General features: G+C 50.2%; 1 protein-coding gene across 1 annotated transcript in view; it reads left to right on the top strand.

Moving 5' to 3' along the window:
* The window catches only part of RAB37 (RAB37, member RAS oncogene family), a 66,242-nt gene that overhangs the window by 40,196 nt on the left and 9,744 nt on the right, over window positions 1–16,302 (top strand). The window contains exon 2 of the mRNA XM_043905589.1: window positions 9,612–9,722. Within this exon, the coding sequence (XP_043761524.1) occupies window positions 9,612–9,722 (111 nt within the window). The remainder of the gene's footprint in view (window positions 1–9,611; window positions 9,723–16,302) is intronic.

The following is a 16,302-nucleotide window of genomic DNA, read 5'->3' as shown; positions in this document are numbered from 1 at the left end:
GATCCCCTGGAGGAGGGCACGGCAACCCACTGCAGTATTCTTGCCTGGAGAACCCCACGGACAGAGGAGCCTGGCGGGCTGCAGTCCATGGGTCGCAGACAGTCGGACACGACTGAAGTGACAGCAGCAGGCAGGGGGAGGAGCCCCTGTATTGGAAGGGCCAGTTTCACTGGGTCTCTCCCACTCTGGAATAGAAGGTCCACGGGATGGCAGTTGCCAGGCCCAATGGAAAATTACAAAACCAAAGCCTAAACCAAAGTGGACCTGAAGGAACTAAGCCTCTCAGTGGAGGAGCAAATGCAAACGGTGCTTAGCCAGACATCATGGGACCAGAGCAGACAGCTGCCCAGAATCCAGGCACCAGCCCTGGGCTGAACGGGTCTCCCTCTGAGCTCTGCCCCTGGCATGACGATGGCTCCCCTCACTGGGGCTTCGAGCTTCTCGCTTCCTTGTGAAAGTGAGGAAGAGGCCACGAACCTGATGGAACTTAAATGTCAGCACCCCTCACTTGCCCAGGCCCCTATATCAAATTCTGTATTCATATTTCAGGATTCTTTTTCCCTTTTTATTTATTTATTTGTCTGTGCTGGGCCTTAGTTGCTGCACCTGAGATGTTTAGTTACGGCAGGCATGTGGGATCTAGTTCCCTGACCTGGGATCGAGCCCTGGGCCCCTGGGTTGGGAGCGCAGACCCTTAGCCACTGGACCAGCAGGAAGTCCCAGGATCCTTTTAAAAAGGGCCTCCAACGTTGTATGAACTTCAGGCCTGGGATAAATGGTCCCACCCCGGGTATCTACCCCTTGACCCCAGAGCTCTTCTCATGAAAAGGAAGAGTCTCCTCCCCTCTCTTTGAGTCTGGATCGACTCGGGACTTACTTTGTCCAAGAAAATGCAGCAGAAGCGATGGTGCGCCATTTCCCAAGCTCAGCCCGCAGTGGCCTCCTGCATTTCCTTTGTTCTCATGCTCCTCTACTTCCTCCTTGAGAATGCATCAGGCTAGCACTCAGATCAAGAACCACGCTGCTCTGGCCAACAGCCTGCTGACTCCCAGACACGCAAGGGAGCCCAGCTGAGGCCAGAAAGACCACCCAGACTAAACCGCTGACTCACCAAACTTGCTACATACCCCTGAGCTTCGGACAGTTCTTTGCAGCATGATTGTGGTAATCGAAAATTAAAGACGACCCCACAAAATCCAGACCCACGCAACAGCGGCTGCCTCACTCTCCACTCAGCGGCTTTAGCTGACGCGTGGTTTCTGTTCACTCCAGTCCCCTCTGCCCTTCTGACTTTTCCTTGCAGCTCTTCACAGATGGCCCGTCCTGCCCCTGCTATCTCAACACCCCCGACCTCACCTCTCCCTCTAATGTGGTTCAGATCAGAATAGCCCTTGGACCACTAGTCATCCATGGCTTGTGATTCAAAACTATGAGTTGCTCTAAGCTAAGAAAGCAATACAAGTTCATTTCAAGAAAATAAATTGTGAAATACAGATAAGGTTGGGGGAAAAAAGGATTTAATTGCCTTCGTCTCATCAGCCTGAGAAAATCACTTTTTAACTTTCAGGCTTATACTTCACCCATCTTTTATCTCTTCCTGCAGAAATGCAAAGTTATTCCAGAAGTCAGGAGGAGACACTAATGTATGAGTTCATATCACTCACTTCTCAACAGATTTCCATCACAAACAACACCATCTCCTTTGAGAAAAGACGTCCTATAAAACAAATATCATCAAGAAGTATGGTTTTTAGGGAATTCCCTTGCAGTCCAGTGGTTAGGACTCGGAGCTTTCACTGCCAAAAGCCTGGGTTCAATTCCTGGTCAGGAAACTAAGATCCAGCAAGATACATGACATAGTCAAAAAAAAAAAAAAAAAGAATGGTTTTAAAGCTTTGGAGAACAGAACCAGCTCATGTTTCTTTTTGGTAGAAATGCCTCCAGGGACTAAAACCAAAAACTCCTCTTGGTCACGTTGGACTTGCAGACTACAGTCTTCTTCAGATTGCAAAGGTAATGTGTATTCATTGTTGAAGAATAATGAAATACAGAGGAACCCAAAGAGTGCTTGGTAAATCAGTTCTAATCCCACCCCAGAGACAACCACTGTTGAATACAAGTATGTGTTTCTATTACCAATTTTGTGTTCTTTTCTTTAGAAAAGTGGTTTATTCCAGGTTAAGTAAAGGATCACTCCTGTATGACTTTACTTCATCAATTAGTTTGTTACATTTATTAGGGATTTTTAATACAGAAAAATTCAAAAAGTAAACAAAGCCACATTAATGCCCACTTTGAAATAATCCCTGTTAACATTTCTTTAAAACGTACTGCAGAGTTTTTTAAGTGTGGGAGAGATAAAAGGAAAAAGAAAATTCTCCTTTCCAACCCCACCTCACCGTGTCCAGAACCTCAAAGGTAACCTTTGTCAGACTCCGTTGCTTCTTTTTAAAAAACCTTATGCAGGGACTTCCCTGGTGGTCCAGTAGTTAAGACTCCAAGCTTCCAATGCAGGAGGCATAGGTCCGATCCCTCGTTGGGGAATTAAAACCCCATATGTCACATGGTGTAGCCAAAAAAATTTTTAAGTAGATTTTAAAGCTTATGCATAACTAGAATATGTATCTAAGTGAAGTACACATAAGTCATCATACAAGCAAACCTCTCTGCCCCTTCATCTTTTGCTTAATAATATAGTTTTTTTCAAACAGCACATACAGATTTTCCTCATTCTTCTATCATTCACAATATTGCATTTCATGTAAATTCTAGAGTTCATTTTACCAGTCCCAACTGCTGGATTATTTGCCCCTATAAACACTATAGTGAGCAGTCCTGTACATATATCTTGGTGCATTTTTGCAAGCAAAGCCCTAGAACTGTGGAGTGGGAAAAAAATTACATTTGTAACTTTGATCAGTTCAGTTCAGCTCAATCGCTCAGCCATGTCTGACTCTTTGCAGCCCCATCGACTGCAGCACGCCAGGCTTTCCTGTCCATCACCAACTCCTGGAGCTTGCTCAAACTCATGTCCATCGTGTCAGTGATACCATCCAACCATCTCATCCTCTGTCCTCACCCAACCTTCTCCTCCTGCCCTCAGTCATTCCCAGCATCAGGGTCTTTTCCAATGAGTTAGTTCTTCACATCAGGTGGCCAAAATACTGGAGCTTCAGCATCAGTCCTTCCAATGAATATTCAGGACTGATTTCCTTTAGGCTGGACTGGTTGGATCTCCTTGCTGTCCAAGGGACTCTCAAGAGTCTTCTCCAACACCACAGTTCAAAAGCATCAATTCTTCGGTACTCAGCTTTCTTTATAGTTCAACTTTCACATTCATACATGACCACTGGAAAAACCATAGCCTTGACTAGACTGACCTTTGTCGGCAAAATAATGTCTCTGCTTTTTAATATACTGTATGGGTTTGTCATAGCTTTTCTTTCAAGGAGCAAGCATATTTTAATTTCATGGTGCAATCACCATCTGCAGTGTAACTTGGATAGATATTGTCAATTGCTCTCCAAAAGGCCCTAGTGTAGACTCCCACCAATGGTGTATGTATGTGTGCCTGCTTCCCCAAGTCTCAGCCAATGTTGACCATAATCAAAGTTTTAGCAAACCATTCTATATTATTTTTTATCAGTCAGGGTTCCCCAGAAAAACAGGGCTAGTAGGAGATCTATCTATAACGAGAGATTTCGTCTAAGGAATTGACTTATGCAACAGTGGGAACCAGCACGTCCAGCATCTGTGGGGCAGGCCAGCAGATTGGAAATTCTCGGGCAGGAGCCAATGCTACAATCTTGAGACAGAACTTCTTTCTCAGGGGAAGATCAACGTTGCTCTTAAGATCTTTCAATTGACTGGATAAGGCAGCTGTGGATTATTGAAGTCTTACAAGTCACCAGTCCCAACAGCAGAACTACTTGTTCCTACAAATGCTACAATGAGTGGCCTTGTACACCTGTCTTGGTGTACCTTTGCAAGCAGAAGTTGGTCGTAGATGTTAGTCACATCCAAATTATGCCTTCATAGCAATATCTATACTAGTGTTTCATTGAATAACAGGAACTATAGCCTAGCCACGTTGACACCTAAAACAAACATACCTACCCAAGAGAAATGAAAACATACATTCACACAGAAATGTGTATATAGATGTTCATAGCAGCATTATTTATTAGTAGCCAAAAAAGTGGGACCACCCCAAATACCCACCAACTGACAAATGGAAAAACAAAATGTGGTATAGCCATATAATGGAATATTATCCTATAATAGAAAGGAATTAATTACTGCTACATGCTATAACCTACTGCTACATGAGGTACATTGATGAACCTCAAAAACAGTACGCTCAGTAAAAGGATAAGTCACAAAAGATCACATATGGCGTGTGTCTGTTTATACGAAATGCTCATCAAGTCTCTCTATCCATAACCTTTGCTCATGTTTCACCCATTGAGAACTTTTGAGAGGTGTTTAACCCTTTGCCTCGCATGGGCTGGGCTGGGCTGGGCTATGTTGGTCCCTTCAGTCCTGTCCGACTCCTTGCGACCCCCAAGACCTCAGCCCACCAGGCTCCTCTGTCCATCGTGCCAATATTATCCCTCTGTCATTTCTCGTTTGATTTTGTTGCTGTATCTTCTAATGACCAGAGTATTTTTTTTTTCCTATACAATCAGATCTATCGATCTTTTTCTTTATGGCATCTGAATTTCCTGTCTTGTTAAAAAAATAAAAGGTAGCTAAGAACTACTGTAAGAGCCACGGTAACCACTCCATTCATCTTGGTTTTCTAAATGTTCCCCTGAATCATGAAATCACAGGAAAGCAATGTATTTAGACACCATTAGCCCGGCTCCATTGAGAGGCCTCTACGGAAGTGCGAGTAGATGTCAGGCCCGGCTTTTAGCAAAGATCGATACAAAAGCTGGAGGAAAAGCTTTGCATCTTCTGTAAAATTACAAATGCCCATCTTGTCATTCAGGGCCTCTTGTGTAAGGATCCACACAAGAGAGTCCTCTTAGCAGCCCACGCCAAGAAAAAAATACAGATTGAAAGGACTCAGGCATTTTTCCTGGCAATAAAGTACCACACACTCTGTCTGGCTTCCCATTTCGTTTTGACTTCCAGGAAATCCAGAACCAAATGTAATGCTCAGACACAGGGAAAACCCAACCTCACTTTGGGGAATTTATGCCAGGCATAATCAGGCAGCATCGTTAACTGTCCTTTGGTATAGTGGTGTGCGTGCATGCATGCTTAGTCGTGTCCAGCTCTTTGCAATCCCATGGACTGAAGCCCACCAGGCTTCTCCATCCATGGGATTCTCCAGGCAAGAATACTGGAATGGGTTGCCATGTTCTCCTCCAGGGGATCTTCCCGATCCAGGGATCGAACCCACATCTCCTGCACTGGCCGGCGGGTTCTTTACCACTGAGCCACCTATGATGGGTTTTGCTGTAAATCACCTCAGATCCCTCTTGGATGTGGATGACACACAAATAGGGACATAAACAAAATGACAAGAAGAAAGAACAAAGACACTTGTCTAAACGGTGGTGAAGCTGACACAGAGGTTTCTATCACAACCACAGTTAATTAACCTTTCATAGATGCTCCCAAAAAGGGGAGGTGCCCTGGAAAACCTAGATCTGAGGTTGACATCTGGCTTATCTGAGCAGTGAAATTTGGAGCCCACCTAGAGAGACTTCAGGAAAATCCTGGCAGCTCTGAGTGGAGACACTACTTTGTGCATTAAGGTAATAGATTAGCCAGACCCCTCCCTAACATTTGAGGGACCAGAGCTAGCATACAAATGGCAGCCCATATACCATATGCCTCGATATTTTAATAGTCTAAAGCAAGCTAAGAAAAGAATCTATCAAATCAGGGTTTCCCTGATGGTCCAATGGTTAAGAATCCACCTTACAATGCAGGGGACTCGAGTTCAATCCCTGGTAGGGGAACTAAAGATCCCACATGTCTCGGAGCTACTAAATTTGTGGGCTGCAATTACTGAGCCTGCAAGCCACAGCGAGAGAGTGTCTGTACCACAAGGAAAGTGCCGCAACCAGGACCCAGTGTAGCCAAATAAATAAACAAATATTTTCTTTAAATCTTTCAAATCAAATGCATCTGGACTTCCCTGGTGGCCCACTGGCTAAGACTCCGTGCTTCCACTGCAGGGGGGCACAGGTTAGATCCCTGACCTGGTAACTAAGGGGGCTTCCCTAGAATCCACCTGTCAGTGCAGGAGATGCAGGAGATGTGGGCTCAGTCACTGGGTTGGGAAGATCCCCTGGAGGAGGGCATGGGAAACCACTCCAGTATTCTTGCCTGGGAAATCCCATGGACAGAGTTGCCTGGCGGACTACAGTCCATAGGGTCACAAAGAGTTGGACATAACTGAAGCGACTTAGCACACGTGCATTCTGGTAACTAAGATCCCGCAGGCCACACAGTATGGCCAAAAAAAAAAAAAGTGCATCTAACCTTCCTACCTTGACAAAAATACCTGCCTACCAACCCAGAAGCCAGATTTGAATGTATCGTTCTCAGAAGTTCTATACCGAGACGTAGCAGCCTAATGACAGACGTCTTCTAGTCTTCAGCCCACCGTCCACAGACGATCCCCTGCCAGCCCCACTCCCGCACATTCCACACCCCAAGGTCCTCAGGAGAGTGTGTGTGTGGACACCCAGCCTTCACACCCAAGCTCTGTCCACATCCCGGCAAACAGCCACCCCTTGGCCACTACTCAGGCACCACTAGCAGTTGGCTTGGAGCAAACTATAGTCTATGGGGGGACACAAGTCTTTGGCTCCATGGACCACTTATTTCATGGGGAGGGGCACAGGCAGACAAAGACCAGGCATGAAGGTGGTCCTGGATTTCAGGGGCAATCATCCAATTTCTAAATTGATCAGCTCTGAGCTCACCATGGTAGCCCAGAAAAAAAGTTTGCCGCCATCATCAACTGACTCCTGACGTGATCATCTTCATGAAGTTGTTGTTTTTAAAAAGACCAACCCAAGAGCATCATCCCGCCTTTGCCTCCGGGCAGAATTCCGCTGGATCTGAAATGCTGAACCCCATCACCCTGGACTGTGTCCTCACCGAATCAGAAAGAAGAAAGAAGGCCCCAAGAAGAGGGAACTGTTTTCACATGAGAAGAAAAGGTGATGATAACTCTTCACCCTGGAGAGAACAAGGATAAGGGCAGAAAGAATGAGAACCTGTCCTATCCTTTAGTAAAAGAGGTGGATGCAAATGGACAGACGGACCCCTCACATTCTGGAATATTCTCCCTAGGAAGCACTTCTTCCAGTTTGAGGAAGTTAGATTTGAGATGTAAATTATTAAAGCCACTGCACCCAACAAACAAATGGAGCCTTTTCACCAGGGAGGAAATAAAGGAAAAGAAAGAGAAGTCGCTCAGTCATGTCCGACTCTTTGTGACCCCATGGACTGTAGCCTAGCAGGCTCCTCTGTCCATGGGATTTTCCAGGCAAGAGTACTGGAGTGGGGTGCCGTTGCCTTCTCCAGGAGGAAATAAAAACTGAATAGAATTCGGTTCGGGAAGTGGAACTGGGGGACCATAGTCAAAGAGTGTCCAAAGGCAACATCACGAATGACCCCTGCTAGTGATTCAGTGCCATGGTCAGAGCAAACAGTGCTGGCGCCATGGTCTGACCCAAGGAGGCCCCATCAATCTTTATAGTTTTTCACGTTTGTTTTTTTTGTATCTTTATGGCTTTGTAAGTTGAGCTAAAGCCAGCATCTCCCAAGTCTTTCCAGTGACCCTGAATGCTTGCCTTTAGACAGTGGCTACTGTCCACTTTGAAACTAAGGTATTTACCCACCCATTCATTCATTGAGGATCCACTGGCTATCAGCCTCTGAGTGCATGTTTATTCCTTCCCTATCACTTATGATTTTCTTTCAGATATCACACCTGAACTTCCAGGTAATTCTCTCCACTACTTCCTCCAAGTACAGAAGTAGCCAGACCCTTCTTTCCCAGACTCTGCGTCCCTTTGAAATGTTATCCTCTCCAAGGCCAAGTGCAAATTCTTCCCAATGTATATATTCAGATGTCCTCATTTTTTTCATTTTACAGACTTTCCCATAGGGAGACCCCTAACACAGGTGTTCCAAGAAGCAGATGCCAAAAGGGTTAGTAAATGTTGAGGGATTTTGGACTTCCCAACTAGTCTAGCAGTTAAGACTCTGAGCCTCCAATGAGGTTTTGATCCCTGGATGGGGAACTAAGATCCCCTATGCCTCGTAGTGTGGTCAAAAAAAAAAGTGCAAGGATGTTACTGGGAGAAACACCTATGAGAGCAATGGGGTGGGAGAGGCAGGGAGAGCGGTCAGACTGTGATGAAGGTGTTGACTTTAAAAAGATGCACGACATGAGAGTTGTGAGTTAAGTTTTATTTGGGGCAAAATGACTGCAACCCGGGAGACAGCACCCCAGATAGCTCTGAGAGACTGCTCCAAGGAGGTAATGGGGGAAGGTGTGATTTTGGTCAAGGGGGAGTTCATGCAATTGAGCACCTATTTTACAAACGGTATTTTTCTGCTAGTTACGAGGAGCCAGCGTCACCATGAAGGGATTTAGTGCTTTTCTAGATATGAAGAGATGCAAGGATTGAGGTCATGAAATCAAGTCCTCAAAATATCTATCTAAAGACCTGTTCCACCAGTTTTTCTGGAGCACATCGTGCCTCATTCTTCACCCTGAACTCCCTTCTAGGCATCTCGAAGGTCAACAGCTGCAGCAATACTGGATTCAATCTCCGCAGAAGCAGATGTCAGATGCCCTTGCATGCGTGTGTGCTAAGTCACTGCAGTGGTGTCCGACTCTATGCAGCTCTACGGATTGTAGCCTATGTCCATGGGATAGGCTGACCCAGGGATCGAACCCAAGACTCTCACGTCTCCTGCATTGGCAGGTGAATTCTTTACCACTGGCAGTAAAGAATCCGCCTGCAACATGGGAAACCTGGGTTCAATCTCTGGGTCAGGAAGATTCCCTGGAGGAGGGCATGGCAACCCACTCCAGTATTCTTGCCTGAAGAATTCTATGGACAGAGGAGTCTGGCAGTCTACAGTCCACGGGGTCGCAAAGAGTCAGACACGACTGAGTGACTGAGCCCAGCACAGCGCCAGCTGGGAACCTGGCAGATGTCCTTGGCAAGCACCAGCTCACGGTTGACCCAGGTCTGGTCTGTCCCCAGGTGAAGGAGGAAGAGCAGGAAGGTTCAAGGACAGACCAGAGAGCGCAGCAGCGGGACCTCAGTCAGCGATGCCCTGGGGTCTGAAAGTCTGAGAGGCACATTCTCAAGGTCACCCGAGATACTGATTAACTTGGGTTGAAACAAGATTTCCTTTATGCTTTCATGCCGTGTTCAGTGGTTTCACTAGGAAATTCAGAGTTTGGGGTGTGTGTGTGTGTGGGTGTGTGTGTGTGTGTGGGTGTGTGTGCGCACACATGTGTATGTGTGTTTAGAAGGAGCCCACTCCCACAGCCCCGTCCCACTCTCAGCCGCCCGGTCCACACTCGCAGGTCCTCAGCCCCCTCTGTTGCTCCCTTTCAGACCATCCTGGTGGGGGACAGCGGCGTGGGGAAGACATCCCTGCTGGTTCAGTTCGACCAGGGCAAGTTCGTTCCGGGCTCCTTCTCAGCCACCGTGGGAATCGGATTCACAGTAAGCACTCCTGGGCTTGGGGGCCCTGCTGGGCCTCTGACAGGGTCCTGGCAGGAAACAGGTGGATGCTCGCACTGGGTCATTCAGGAGGTTTAATAAAACAGCTATTGGCCGAGGTGCAGGCAGGGGGTGGGGAAACCAGGAGGGATGTGGCAGGGCCCTTGGGCAGTTTAATGGCACCCAACCCACCCCAGGTCTGAAGAAAGAGAAGGGGGAATGGTCAGCAGAACCAGGGACAGAGGGCTGTGTGCAGAGGGCTGGCCTGACCCCAGCAGTGGAACACAGCCACCGTCAGAGCCCACCCAGGAGGCAGCCAGGGCAGTAAACTGTCCCCTGCCCCACGTTGCTCCCTTCCAGCTCCCCATCCATCTCCTTCTGGGACTCCCCATGACCGAAGACAGCTAGAAGGCAAGGGAGCATCCTGACATAGATACAGGGCGAGAAAAAGCCCAGAGAGGCAAAGAGGTAGCTTAAAAGTTGCACATAAGTCCATGGGACTTCCCTGGCAGTCCAGTGTTTAAGACTTCGCCTTCCCATGCAGGGGGTGCAGGTTCGATCCCTGGTCTGGGAGCTAGGGTCCCGCATGCCTTGCGCCAAGAAACCAGAACAAAACAACAGAAGCAATACTGTACCAAATTCTTTATGTTGCTGTTCAGTCACCCAGTCGTATCCAACTCTTCGCAACCTTATGGACTGTAGCCCACCAGGCTCCTCTGTCCGTGGGATTCTCCAGGCAGGAATACTGGAGTGGGTTGCCATTTTCTCCTTCAGGGGATCTTCCTGACCCAGGGATCAAACCTGTATCTCTTAATCTTCTGCATTTGCAGGCGGGTGGGTTCTTTACCACCAGTGACACCTGAGAAGCTCCTTATAAGACTTTAACTTATTTATAAAACTTTTAAAAATGGTCCATATCAAAAAATATATCTAAACTTGGCATTGTCTTATGGGTCCTAGGGCGCTGGCATGTCAAGGATTAAAGTTCAGGTTTTCGCACTCTCTCTCTCCCTGGACACACCATGGGGGATAAGCTCAGATTAAGGAAGCATCCTCAGGTTTGTCTATTCTTAGCCCCTCTGCAGGCCACAAAGCGCTTCCTCTAGCCCACATCCTTATTTCTCTCCACTTTCACTATGCCTGCCAGTGGCTGGCAGCGACCTTGAATCATGGGGAAGCCTTTGGAAAGCTTTTCAACCCTCCCTTGGATGGTGGCAGGCAGAAAATGGCCTTCTTTAGGGGTCCCCAGAATCCTAGTATCCAGAGATGCGGAAGGACCAATGTCATTTCTTGGGCAGCATGGGTGTTTGAAAGGCCAGCCTCCTGGACCAGACAGAGCACTGGGCCTGGGAGGTGCTGGGACACAGCAGAACCATGCTGGTGGGAAGAGAGAGGGGACCCCCCCCCCCAGAATCTGGACTTGACCACTGGGTCACCGTGCAGAAGGCAAGGGACCATGATGGAGCAGAAATGAGAGACCGGCCAGGGTATGCGCCTGGGCCTGAAGTTCAGCCTGAAAAACCAGCACCCAAGGCTCCTAGTGCTGCGAGGGGCGGGTCCAGGCTTCGGACCAGGGTGCCAGGAAGCCGACCAGGAGAGGGGTGCCAGGCGTCCTCCACCGCGGGCCCGCGTCACCTGCCCCTCAGCGTGCAGGGCACGTGTGTGCCCACAGCCACCCTCCTCACTCACTCCGTCCCCGTCCTCCCGCGTGTCAGAGGGCAAGAGGCAGAGGGGTGCTGGAGGGTGGGGGAAAACTGATTCCCGCTCCTCAGAGGCGCCGGGGTGGGACCTCCAACGTTCGCCACCAGCCTGATGAGAAAAGCCCGTGTGAGAAGGAAGAAAGGGAGTGGCCAACGGCGCACGGGCCGGGCCCTCCCTCCCTCCTGGGCCTTGGCTGCTCGCTCGGCCCAGTTCACACCTCAGGACAAACCCACGGGCAGCTTCTGCTGCGTGAGGGCCTGGGGGCCCGATTCAGGCCTGAGTCTGGGGTCTCCTGGGTCACGTGCATGGCCTGGGAGCAAACCGGGCACACCCCCTACCCCTCAGCCCACACTGGCCGTAGTGATGACAGCCTGTGACAGGAGCCACACTGAGGACACTGGTGTGACTAACCCTGGGCCGGACGCCACTGCCCAGCTCCGCACAAAGAGGCCTGCAGCGGTCACTGAGAAAACGTCCGTCTCCTCCACAAGCCCCCTCCCCACTCCCCTGGCTAGCACCAGGGACCTTCCACTCGTTTCCTTCCCAGAGACGGGTCTCCTTCCAACCCTCTGCTCAGACCAGCTGGATCTTTGCCCAGCAGCTGAAGTCTCCCACGTCCTCTGACACAGAGGCTGGAGGCCACGGGGGTCTCCTCCCAGTATCAGTGGTCTGGGGGGCCCCAGAGAGCTGGGCCGCCGGACACTCGCCTGTCCACCTGTTGTTTGCACATTAACTTGAAACACTGCTGACAGCTCGTTGTTGTTAAGTCATTAAGTCGTGTCTGACTCTTTGCGATCCCATGGACTGCAGCACGCCAGGCTACCCTGTTCTTCACCATCTCCCTGAGTTTGCTCAAACTCATGTCCATTGAGTCAGTGATACCATCCGACCGTCTCATCCTCTGTCGCCCCCTTCTCCTCTCGCCCTCAATCTTTCCTGGCATCAAGGTCTTTTCCAATGATGTCCTGTGGCCAGCCCTGGCTGTGGTCAGAATTTCTGGTAGCTGGTGGGGGTGGGTGGGTGTCCTGTTGACCCAGCTCATTAGGCTGAGTGGAGCCTGGGCAGCAGGAGAGAGGAGGAGTCCTTGACCTTCACTTTAAAGGAGACAGAGGTGGGGAATTCCCTGGTGGTCCACTGGTTAGGATTCTGCATTTCCACTGCGGGAGACATGGGTTCAATCCCCGGTTGGGGAAATAAGATCCCACTTGCCGCATGGCCAAAAAAAAGTTAGTAATAATAACAATAAATACAGAAGACAGACGTGAGTGGGGAGACCACTGGGATCTGCCCCCAGGCCCCCTCCAGAACCTCTGAGCTCACTGCTTCCGGAAGTGGGACCTGCCCAGGTCCGGGTAGATGGCTCTCAGAGCAAAGTCTTCTCCAACTCCTCTGTCATCAGCTCCACCAAACTGGCGGCAGAATCCTGCAGATCAGTTTACTGGGGTGCTGACACCCACAGGGTTCACACGGCAGTCTCCCCAGCCAGCCCCCTCCCAACCCAGTCAGGTCTCCTGGCTATGTGATGTCTCAATGTCCCCTAAACTCTCCAGTCTTGCCTGAACACAGCTGTAACATTCAGCTTCCTAAAGCCTCACCCCTGTTCCCCACCACCTAGCACCATCAGTGGCTCATCTACCTCCTTCCAATAAAGTTGGAATCCGTCCTCTGCCAGCCAAGGTCTGGTGCAGTTCAGTCTGGTGGTTTTCAAACACGCGGGTAATGCACATAAAAACCTCCAGTTTATCTGCAGTCGTGGATCCCAAGCTCACCCACACACATGTGGGGACCTGTGGTCAGGCACCTCGGACTCTGATGGAGGTGTTCCCCCAGCTCTGGGGGTTTCTTGCCGCCCACTCTGCTGAGTCCTTCATCTCCTCACTGCACACAAAGGCCCTCCTCTGAACAACCATGACCTGGAGGTGTCACGCAGCATCATCACTTCCGTACGGGAGATCATGCGGGGTTGTGGGGTGACTTGTGTACAGGAGGAGGGCAGGGAGATCAGTTAGGGGTGAAGTGTGGGGTGTGTGCCTTCTGGACTTGGGGGTGATGAGAGGGGCTGGGGTCACTGAGAGACACTGTATTCAGAGGGTGATCTCTTCCTCTAGGGAAGGTGTGATGTGGGGGTCAGTGAGGAGGGTACTTGTGCAGTGATGTGGCATGCGTGTTGGGGAGTGGTGTTGAGTCATGTCTGTGACCGTGAGGAGGTGAGACATGTTTGGGGAATGTGAGATGTGTGTGTTTGCGGAGGGGGTAAGGCATTGTGTGTTTACGGTATGATATGAAGTACACCTGTGTTCACTGATAAACGTGCATGTAGAATGATTTGAGGTACTTACATGACTTGAATTGCGGTGTGCGTGACGTGAGCGGCGTGTGTTTCTGTGGCCTGGGTGGTGTGTGTGATTTGAGCGGTGTGCGTGAGGTGTGTGCATGATGTAGGGTGTGTATTTGTGGTGTGAGCCGTTGTGTGTCTGTGGTGTGAGTTGTCTGGTGTCTGTGACGGGGTGACAGGTATGTGTGTGTCTGGGTGTGAAGTGTCTGTGATGGGGTGTGACGTGTCTCTGGGTGTGTGTCATGTGAGGTGTGTGTGTGTGTGTCCGTGGTAAGGTGCTAGGAGTGGGTGGGGTGACGTGTGCCTGGTGTGAGTACTCGGGGAGATGCAGGCTGCCCCAGCGTGTACACAACACTAGAGAGGCCATCAGGAAGGCTGGACTCCCCAGAGGTTGTGTCCTCCATCCACTCTCTCCGCCACCCCTCCTGTCTAAAGACGCTCCCCATCTCTGAGTGGGCTGTGCGTCCTCCCTTTGGGGCAACACCTCCCTGCCCAGCACCCCCTAGTTCTGAACATCCCTGATGCCCCCCTCACTTCTGCCTCCCTGGAGGCTGCCCTTGAATACCCCACCTGACGCTGCAGTGTCCCAGAGGACAGCGTGTGACGTCCTCTGCACACAACACCGCCCATAGGCCCCAGACCCAGCAGGCCACAGATACGGCCCAGAGGAGTCCAGCCGGGCCTCTCTGCCACGTCTGCGGGCTTCGTGCCCCACTGCCGCCAGCCCGCCCAGAGCGGAAATGCAGCAACACAGGCTTGTATTTCTCCACCATGTCCAGGGCACCCACACCAATGGACAACTTTCTCCATCCCAAGCCTGCCACAGGACAGAGAGGGGCTTGCTGAAGCCTACACAAACCACAGCTGGAGGACAGGAATCAAGGCGTGGGCAGGGCCACACGCCCTCTGAAGGCTCAAGGGAAGGGCCCTTCCTTGCCTCTTCCAGCTTCCAGTGGCTCCCAGAAACTCTTGGCATTCCTTGACTCGTAGCTGCAACACTCCCAGCTCTACGTCTCTCACCAGGGCCATTTTCTCCCTCCCTCCTCTTCTTAAAAGGACACCATTCACACTGGATTAAAGTCCCACCCCCTCCTCCCTAGACAGCGTATTAAAATACAGAGACACGACTTTGCCGACAAAGGTCCGTCTAGTCAAAGCTATGGTTTTTCCAGTAGTCATGTATGGATGTGAGAGTTGGACCACAAAGAAGGCTGAGCATTGAAGAATTGATGCTTTTGAACTGTGGTGTTGGAGAAGACTCTTCAGAGTCACTTGGACTACAAGGAGAGCAAACCAGTCAATCCTAGATGAAATCAGCCCTGAATATTCATTGGAAGGACTGATGCTGAAGCTGAAGCTCCAATACTTTGGCCACCTGATACGAAGAACTGAGTCATTGGAAAAGACCTTGATGCTGGGAAAGATTGAAGGCAGGAGAAGGGGCCGACAGAGGATGAGGTAACTGGATGGCATCACTGACTCAATGGACAGTTTGAGCAAACTCCGGGATATAGTGAAGGATAAGGAAGCCTGGTGTGCTACAGTCCACAGGGTTGCAAAGAATCAGACACGACTTAGCAACCGAACAACAACCACCTCTCCTCTAAGACCTCATCTTAAATAATTATACCCGCAATGACCCTACTTCCAAATAAGGTCACATTCTGAGTTACTAGAGCTTAGGACTTGAGCTTCTCTCTGGGGCGGGGGGAACCACAATGCAACCCACATCAGCCTGGCTGGCAGAGGAAAGCCAGAGGGGACCAGACCACATCCCCCCTCTCCTTCCTCCTCAGTCATCACCCTCTCGGGCTGAAACCCTCTCGCCTGCAGGGTTCCCATGTGAGCCCTCAGGGGCTCTGTGCCCCCTGCTCAAGTCCCTTCCCATGTGGTAGAAGGTCGTGGCACACCCACTTTCGGAAAATGGCTCCTGGGACTTCCCTGGTGGTGCCGTGGTTAAGACCCCGCGGTTCTAAAGCAAGGGGCATGGGTTAGATCCCTGGTCAGGGAACTAAGATCCCACAGGCCGCACTTTGAGGCCAAAAACAATAACAAAAATAACAATGCTCCATGGAAAATAGCTCCAGGTGATGCCTAAAGTTACAGGGCAGGAAGCAGGTGTACACGCAGTCCCCATGAGGCTTATTACGGTCACCTGTAAGCCAGGCCTGCCCCTTGCCCCTCACCCCCATACCTCGGTAAAGAGGTACAGGGCCCCTGCCCCTCTACGTGCCCCTCACCCAGTCCCTCTGTAAAGTACTCACCCTGTTCCGTGGGAACCTGACTGCACTTATGTAGGATTTGGGATCAGGTAATTGAATGGTGGGATGGCATCACCGCCTCAGTGGACATGAGTTTGAGTAAGCTCCGGGAGTTGATGATGGACAGGGAGGCCTGGCGTGCTGCAGTCCATGGGGTCGCAAAGAGTCAGACACGACTGAGCGACTGAACTGAACTGAATTGAATGGTTAGCCCAGGCCAGGGCCCCTGAACTCTGCTCTGGACAACCCCTGGACACACTCTTAGTCTCTGTCAACAGGAGCAGCG

The sequence above is a fragment of the Cervus elaphus genome, chromosome 5, assembly GCF_910594005.1.
Source record: "Cervus elaphus chromosome 5, mCerEla1.1, whole genome shotgun sequence".
NCBI classification, from domain to species: domain Eukaryota; kingdom Metazoa; phylum Chordata; class Mammalia; order Artiodactyla; family Cervidae; genus Cervus; species Cervus elaphus.
This window is presented reverse-complemented; position numbering and strand designations above follow the sequence as displayed.